This window comes from Suncus etruscus, chromosome 1 (genome assembly GCF_024139225.1).
Source record: "Suncus etruscus isolate mSunEtr1 chromosome 1, mSunEtr1.pri.cur, whole genome shotgun sequence".
Classification (NCBI taxonomy): Eukaryota; Metazoa; Chordata; class Mammalia; order Eulipotyphla; family Soricidae; genus Suncus; species Suncus etruscus.
In genome coordinates, this window is record NC_064848.1 from 88,349,429 (window position 1) to 88,358,443 (window position 9,015).

Consider the following 9,015-nt stretch of genomic DNA (forward strand, 5'->3'; position numbering starts at 1 on the left):
ATTTAAACACCTTGATTACATACAGGATTGTGTTTCAGTCATGTAAAGAACACCACCCATCACCAGTGCAACATTCCCATCACCAATGTCCCAAGTCTCCCTCCTCCCCACCCGAACCCCCGCCTGTACTCTAAACAGGCCTCTCCATTATAAATTTTCCTATACATGGATGTACATAGAATCTATTTTGCTGAGTGAAATAAGTCAGAGAGAGATAAAGATTCAGAATAGTCTCCCTCATCTATGGGTTTTAAGAAAAAATGAAAGATATTTCTCAACTATTTTCAGAGACAAAAGAGAGGAGGGCTGGACATTACAGCCACCTCATGAACCTCACCACAAAGAGTGATGAGTTTAGTTAGAGAAATAACTACATTGCGAACTATCCTAACAATGTGAATGTATGAGGGAAATAGAAAGCCTGTCTAGAGTACAGGTGTGGGAGGGATATTTAGGACATTGGTGATGGGAATGTTGCAACTTGGTGATGGGCGGTATCATCTTATATGACTGAAACCCCAACCACAACCATGTTTGTAACCAAGGTGTTTAAATAAAAAATTATTTAAACATAAAAAGTTTTAAAAAGGGAAAATAAAAAAGAAGTGTTGTTTTTTGTTTTGTTTTGTTTTGTTTGTGGGAATTGTGGATTTTTTTCACTTTTCCCTTTCTTCCCTTCTTTTTTTTTTTTTTGGGCACACACCCGGTAACGCTCAGGGGTTACTCCTGGCTATGCGCTCAGAAGTCGCTCCTGGCTTGGGGGACCATATGGGACGCCGGGGTGATCGAAACCGCGGGTCCATATCCTAGGCTAGCGCAGGAAGGCAGGCACCTTACCTCCAGCGCCACCGCGCCCGGCCCCCTCTTCCCTTCTTTTTTGAAATTGATATTAATAGCTCCTAGACAGACTCCTCCCAGCCTTTTTCCCCAACAGAACCACTAATTTGAATCATCTTGTTCTGCCTCATAAATTGGGGGTGGGGGGGGAATAAGTGGATTGTAACAGGTGCAAACAGATACCTGAACATTGGATGGAAATAAAAAGCGAGTAGACCTATACCAAACTCAAAGTCAATGACAACAGATTCAAGATATCCAATCTACAACAAGTTATATACAAAAGGGACCTGTTACACTAGCAGTCCAAGGGGCAAAGGGGGGAGATAAGGAATGCATGCTGAGAACAGGGGCAAAGAGAGAACAACACTGATGATGGTGTTGGCCCTAATTCACTGTCACTATGTAACTTTAATATAATGTAAAAGACGTGTAATTCATGTTGGTCTCAGTAAAAAAAATTTAATTAGAAAAAATTTCTTGTCAGAATCTACTTTCAATCTCCATCATAGCTGAGAAAAAAATTTTTTTCACTTATTAAAGATCATCTCTAATCTATTAAAGGCAGAAGAATTATAATATAAAGAATCATTAGTGTATGAGGAGACATTAAATCAGTACTCAGTTTCCCTGAGTTAAAATTTGAAGCCAAACCATGTCATATCTCAAGAGAATAATTATTGTTATTACAGCTAAGACACTGTAGTATGTGATTTTCTTTAACCTGATACCTCACTCAAATATTATTTTCTGTATTTTATAAATAAATAAGATTAGCTTTACCTTTCTAGTACCCAGAAAATTTACAAAGTGTCTGAGTTAGGGTTGAAACTTGGTATAAATTAAAAACACATTATCAGTCTTCTATCCAAAACAACTTAACAGATAACAATGATTAAAAGTCAGAGAAAGTAGCTGAAGAAAATTCTTCCAATATTAGTATAATCCAGCTCATAATTTTTTAATCTTTCTTGAAAATTATCAGGATACATCTCATCAAGGACTTACTAAGTCCAATTGTTTCAATCAAATTCAATGTCTGAAGATGCATCCTGTATTCATAAATATCTTAATTCTATCCAGAAACTACACAATCCTACTTTGAATTATTCTTGAAAATGAAATGCCTGCTGGCTCATCATAAAAAATCCGAGGATCTCTCACTATGTGTTTAAAGAATACAACCTTAAATTTTCTTAGAGTGGACTCACTCTTAGTCTATTTTCTCTTGCCTTATACCCCTATTTTGTTAATTTTTTTCCTTTTTAGGGCATACATTGTACCAAGAGTTCTTATTATGCAGTTTCTCATTTAACCCACTTAGCCGATGTTGAGAAAGGTAGGAATAGAAAAGCAAAAGAGTTTTTGCTCTAACAAAATGGTAAAATTATTCAGCTAAAGATGTTGTCATCATTTATTAATTGATTTTGTGATCCTACTTGTATAAGCCACCAGATCATTTTTACTTATTTTAAGAGGATACAGCCTGGATTTGAAATTATTATGTCTTATTACTCAGCACCCTTTTATTTATCCTATACTGTTTACTCATATCTTTTCATTGTTGTTTTTTTTTTTATTTTTCATTTCTTTCTAATTGGTGTTTTCCTCAACTGGGAATGCTCTTTTACCTGTTTCACCATGAAACACCCCCCTACTAATGAATATTCTTATGTTTTTTTTTGTAATGGGTTCTATATTTTCTTTTCTTTTGGTTTTTGGGCCAGACCCAGTGGTGCTCAGGGTTTACTCCTGGCTTTGCCCTCAGAAATCACTCCTTGCAGGTTCAGGGGATCATACTAGATGCCAGGATCAACCCTGGATAGGCCACATGCAAGGCAAAAGCCCTCCCCACTGTGCTATTTCTCTGGCCCCAGGGCAAGTGTACTTGAATTTTCACATCAAATATTTTACCTGTTGATTTCTAGTTTAAGGTTTTTTTTTTTCCATAATAAACTTAGAAATTCTTGGGTAACCTACTACAATCCTACTCACTGCTCTAACTTTTATTATAAATTCATGGTTCACAAAGAGAGGTACCTTGTTAATATTTGCAGAATTCTTCTTTGAAATTACTAATGGGCCAGAGAGATAGCATGGAGGTAAGGCATTTTGCCTTGAATGCAGAAGGATGGTGGTTCGAATTCTGGCATCCCATATGGTCCCCTGAGCCTGCCAGGTGGGATTTCTGAGCATAGAGCCAGGAGTAACACCTGAGTGCTGCCGGGTGTGACCAAAAAAAACAAAACAAAAAAAAAATTACTAAGCCCATATTTTGCATTGAGAAGATTGTATTGTTTGCATTGAAGAAGTAATTGTATATTATCTCATTCTAGTTGATTATTTTAATGTGGTATTATAATATATATTAAAGTAACACTAATTGTTACAGATTTTGTGAGATAAGCATCGTGATAATAGTTAGAGCTAACTTATATAGTAAATTTTATGACTCATTTTCTCTATATAATAATATACATATTATTGGTCTATAACTTTTAAGTGCAGATACAGACCCATAATGGAGAGCCTTTAAAGTTACTAGAGCAAGATAAAGCCATAGTTTGCTGGAATTCACTACTATACTTCTCCCCTTTCAAACTGTTGTCTCTGTGTGTACATTGAGGCAGAGGGTTCAACAGCACAAAGAAATAGCAGAAGATACTTTCAAAGGCTCCAGTTAGACTTGTGGTCTCCTTCTAATAAAGGGAAGCAGTGGTATTGCACATTATTATTGGCAATTTAGAGGTAGATATAATGGCACAGAGAAGCAAACTGCAATATTCTGCACTTGGAATGGAGTAGAGCTGTGTATACTCTAGTTCAAAGCATTCCCTGAAGTACCCAAAGTGAGCTCTCCCACAAGTCTGGCATGCAGCTGTCTACAAAGATAAGTAGGAGATGATTAATTTAGGGGGGATCTGTTTCAATTCCTTCATCTGTCTCTGAGAATACTCCAATATAACACACATATCCTTCACAACTTTCTCCCAGCTTCAGTTCCATATAACTTCCCATGAAACCTGTCTTGCTCTTTTATGCCCCATCTCTGAAATCAAAAGGATGTTATCTACTTGGGATTTGACTTGCCCCCTGATGCGGACTTCCAGATATAGCCTCTTCATTCTCCCTTTGGGCAGATTCATGACTTTCTCTGGAACTCAGGCCTTTTTTTTCTAAAATGGAAATAAAAGTAATTTATGTATCCTCCAGAATATCCCTAAAGTGGTTTTCAACTGGGAATAATGCAGAATTTAAATTTTCTTTAGAGATGTGCATATAAATCCCCATATGATTCTTGTCAACTGATGCTGATCCTGACTTAAAAGTATGAAAGAGAGTCTGTGATTTTGTGAATCCATGAGTTCCCATGTATGTTTACATACCTGGGCCCATTGTCCTCTTGATAACAAGCGCTTTTTCTCTGAGTAACAAGTCTTCTCTCTAGTGAGCATGATCCTCTGTATTTCTTCTAAACCAGTGTTTTTGTTTTTCAGAAATTGATTGGAAGGCTAAATAAAGTTGGGGATCACTAGGGTAGAATATTACAGAAGTCTCTGCACATCTTCTCTATCTCTGTAACCAATCATCCTCTTAGCAGGCTTCTGTTCATGCTGCAGTGCATCTTTTCTCCCTTTGTTTTTATTTCTAAACCAAAAAGTCAGTTCTAATCTCACTTTCCTTTTTTCTTTCTCAGTCATCTGTTTATAGGCAAAGAACAGGAATCAGAGGCTTTCTGCCTACTTGCTGCATCCAGATGCTAAAAGTAAAACAGTAAATCTTTATAGGCAGAAAATAAAAGAGAAAGAAAAAGAAAGAAAGAAAGAAAGAAGAAAGAAAGAAAAAAGAAGAAAGAAAGAAAGAAAGAAAAGAAAGAAAGAAAGAAAGAAAGAAAAGAAAGAAAGATAGAAAGAAGAAAGAAAGAAAGAAAGAAAGAAGGAAGGAAGGAAGGGAGGGAGGAAGGGAGGAAGGGAGGAAGAAGGAAGAAGAAAGGAAGAAAGAAAGAAGAAAAGAAAGAAAGAAAGAAAGAAAGAAAGAAAAGAAAGAAAGAAAGAAAAAAGAAAGAAAGAAAGAAAGAAAGAAAGAAAGAAAGAAAGGAAGGAAGGAAGGAAGGAAGGAAGGAAGGAAGGAAGGAAGGAAGGAAGGAAGGAAGGAAGGAAGAAGAAGAAAGAAAGGAAGAAGAAAGAAAGAAAGAAAGAAAGAAAGAAGAAAGAAAGAAAGAAAGAAAGAAAGAAAGAAAGAAGAAAAGAAAGAAAGAAAGAAAAGAAAGAAAGAAAGAAAAAAGAAAGAAGAAAAAGAGAAAGAAGAAAGAAAGAAAGAAGAAAGAAACTGTTTCCCCACTATTGCAGCATCTTCAAGATAAAGCTCTGCAAATTTCCTTACACAATGAGTAAGTTCAGTCATACCATATTTTCCAGTGTATAAAAACCGTGCGTATAAGATGACCCTCTAATTTTACAGTTAAAATATAGGTTTAGGCCTATTTTCGCTTTATAAGACAGAATATTCCTGTGCTGCAACTGTATGTACCACAGTGAGCCAATCACAACAAGCAAAGCTTCAAAGGTTATACTGTAGTAGACTTCCTCTCTGACTCTGGCCAATCTGAGCAGCTTTTTACAGTGTAGATTCCGGTACAGAACACTGTATAAGTTGCATGCATGAAAAGCCTGCTTGGATTGGCTGAGTTAGAGAGGCCGTCAGAGCAGCCTTGCAGTGATTGGTGCAGGATCGAGTTGGAAAGTTCGTGGCAATATCCAGACGATTTTCATTTAGCGGCATATCGAAACAGTTTTCGGAATATACTCAGCGTATAAGACGACCCCCGATTTTCGGTTGACTTTTTTTTATTTTAAAAGTTGTCTTATATGCCAGAAAATATGGTATGTAAAAAGAGAAGAGTATGGCCACCCAAGAACTCTGAGACAGGAGACAGAAACTAACATTGTGTTCAATGTGACCACAGTGCACTTTGATCCTTCTCAGGAAATTCAGAATGGTTGGTGGTCTAGAAACCAGCACTTTCTCCTTACAAGTTTCTTTTGTGTATATATATGAATGTTCTCCTCAACCCAAATTAGGGCTCAATATTCAAGTTGTAATCAAAGCCTTGGTGTAAGTCAGTGAGAGAAGATAGTTCTCCTCAAATCATTTTTCAGAATGTTCTACAAGATGGATGGTCATAGATGATACTGAGAAGGGGAGTGGAGAACATGAAAAAGATGTAAAATAATGACTTGAACAAAGGAAAATCCTTTAATGCTTATTTTTGTATTTAAATGAAGGACATTTCTAAAAGTTTCAAAATGTAAAAAAAAAATCAGTCTCTTATGAGAAGGATTTGATACACAGTATTTCCCATATTAATTTGACTATGAACATATGGCAGGGAGTGTGCAAAGCAAGACTTGAGACTGTCCCAAAGAATATAGTTAGGAAAATATTAAAGCTGAATAAATTAACTCAGATATCACATTGAGAAAAAATTGTTAGATGAAGATGGTAAATTTATACATTTATATAAAAACATATACATGATACCTATTATCTCTCCCAAAATTCAGTTAAGATGAGCAAATCAAAAAGATAGACCAATGCTTATGACTAATCCACGATTCTTTGACGGAACAAAAGAGAATGTAAGCAGAAAAGCCCAAGAACATATAGACATGGAGAGTTGAAATTAATGGGCAGCCTATATGGGGTGTTGAATAATTGTTTTCTGATTTCTTTTTCTCTCAGAATACTACTACTACTACTACTACTACTACTATTACTATTACTACTACTACTACTACTATTACTACTACTACTACTGTAGCAGAAACTACACCTAGAAAGATTATTTTAGAAATACTCTTCCTTGGTAGCAAAGAGTACCATAACAAAAAATCCACAAAAAACAAATTTTCATGATTAAAATCTCCAAGACACTTCATATCAACTCTTCTGTTCAATTTTAAAATAATGTTAAAAATAGTGAGCAATTATAGAAACCCAATTAAAAGTAAGCTTCTAATAAATTATAGGATTAGATAATTTCTGTAAAATCATGGAGTGTTTAACTTCATTATTTGTAATGTTTTACTTTAAAGTAACTAAAATATTGACTGAACTTGAGAGATTAGGATGACCTCTAGACTTTGAACCCTACAAACATTACTGAAAAGTGCTGATACATTTTTAAACTAAAAAATATCCTTATAGAATATTTTATGGTTTATAAAAATATTTTCAGAGATACTGGGCACTAATATTACTGAATAGTTACTATGTCCCCATTGCTTCTTATGAATATATATCACCTGTTCAGTTTTCCTGAAAGTAATAGAGACATCAAATGATTTTCCCAATAAGTTACTATTGAAGAAAAAAAATAAACAAGATCTCAGGACAGAAAATGCCAGCACCAGGATCTTGTGAGCTTAGGTGAGCTGTCAACACATATATGCACTATTTCCTCTACACATAGATGAGTTTTCTGTCACTTAAAGTGATCGTAAATTGAGACTTTCCAAACCAGGAAGATTGGCAGGATGGTCAGGCAACCAAAGCAGAGTCCTTTTGATGGACACCTCAACCCCATCCCAGACCCTCCCCAATTCCTCCAGGTCCTCCTCAACTCAGCCCCACCAATACCTGCCACAGCCCATACACTGTGCCACATACACACACAAACACGTGATTGGCTAGTTACTTTGAAAAGAAGTTGAAGATTGAGTATATGTATATATATATGTAAGTATACATATAGCTATAAGTAAGACATATCAATGAGATTGTCATAAAAATTACTTTATATATAAACATCAAGTAGATATGTTTTCAATGATTGCATATAGACTGGTTGTTAAGTCTCTAAACCTCATCTTGCAAGTGGGAAGCTATGCTCCAGGGTCTGGTAGAGGACTTAGCACAATCCAACTTACCGGTAAGAAGACCGGTGATCCCTGAAGAGTGCCAGTCCCAGACCTAAAACGGTGAGTATCATCAGCTTTGCCATGGCCCAGATAAACTTACAACCTACCAACTAATAGATAGATGCAACAACTGACTACCAGGAGAGTCAATTTGCCTGGTACCTGAGGCATACCAAATCTGCCATCTAATTGGTCTTTTCTGCTCCACCCCACTGTGGCTTTTACCATTAGTTACTGGAAAGGGGGGAAGAAAAATAGACTCTGGTAAAGTCAATGCCTAGGCAGAGTCTAGGAGCAACTAGGACTTTAAGTAGTTGAGATGAGGAAATGCTGCTCAGAGAACAAGAAGAAAGCAAACAGGTTGAAGGAAATGGAGAACTGTGAGAAAGGAGAACTAAACTTTAGTGATCATTGGCTTTGTGTCAACCAGGTTATAATCCTTGTGGCTCACAGGAGTTCTGTAACTTGATTACTGTGACTGAATGAGAAAAGGAATAGAAGGAAAAAAATGTTGTATTAGAAGTAAGGTTTAGCTTTCTCTCACCAAACTGATAACTGTGTGCCACCTTTGAACATCAGAATTTTGATCTTTTCATTTTCTTATTAACATTCATGACCTCCTACCTCATACAAGTACATATCTCTTGTTCTATTTACTTTGGGCACTTGACTGACATTTATCAATTGCTTGTTATATGTCAAAAATCAGTAATATATTAATTTTGCTTATATTGTTATGGATAATGCATAAAAGCATTATAGAATTGTCTATTCTACGGAAAAAAGCAGAAAAGGGTAATAAAACATAGTAATGTTTTGAAAAAGGAATATAAGATGAGACTCTCTGATAAGGGGCATTTAGGAAGAAGTGCCTGTTATGCTCACCTCTCCTGTTATCAATAGTAAAGTTTTTTCCTACCTTAATATAGGTTAGTATTTCTTTTGCTCCTGGTCTCTTACTTTCCAAGGCTTTTTGTTCCCAGCTATACCTTATCTCTCCTGGTATATTATCTTGTGGAATACCTTTGTGGAATATTATCACCAGATACAAACATGTCACCCGTAATATCCTGCAGAAAATGCTTTAATTCCCACATTTTAACAACTATTATTTTCTCTCTGTTCATCCTACTTAAAAAAAAATCTATTTAAAACATGGGCTGAAATGGGAACACACAGATTTTCTTAAATGGTGACAATTGTGTCCACTGTCTTAAGTTAGATTGTTTATTTTCCCCACTTTTAAAAAAGAAAAAAA

The 9,015-nt window shown here is 35.8% G+C and overlaps 1 protein-coding gene across 1 annotated transcript in view; it reads right to left on the reverse strand.

Moving 5' to 3' along the window:
- The window catches only part of PON1 (paraoxonase 1), a 33,803-nt gene extending 25,884 nt beyond the window's left edge, over nucleotides 1-7,919 (reverse strand). The window contains exon 1 of the mRNA XM_049785258.1: nucleotides 7,767-7,919. Within this exon, the coding sequence (XP_049641215.1) occupies nucleotides 7,767-7,840 (74 nt within the window). The 5' untranslated portion in view covers nucleotides 7,841-7,919. The remainder of the gene's footprint in view (nucleotides 1-7,766) is intronic.
- Nucleotides 7,920-9,015: the final 1,096 nt, after the last annotated feature.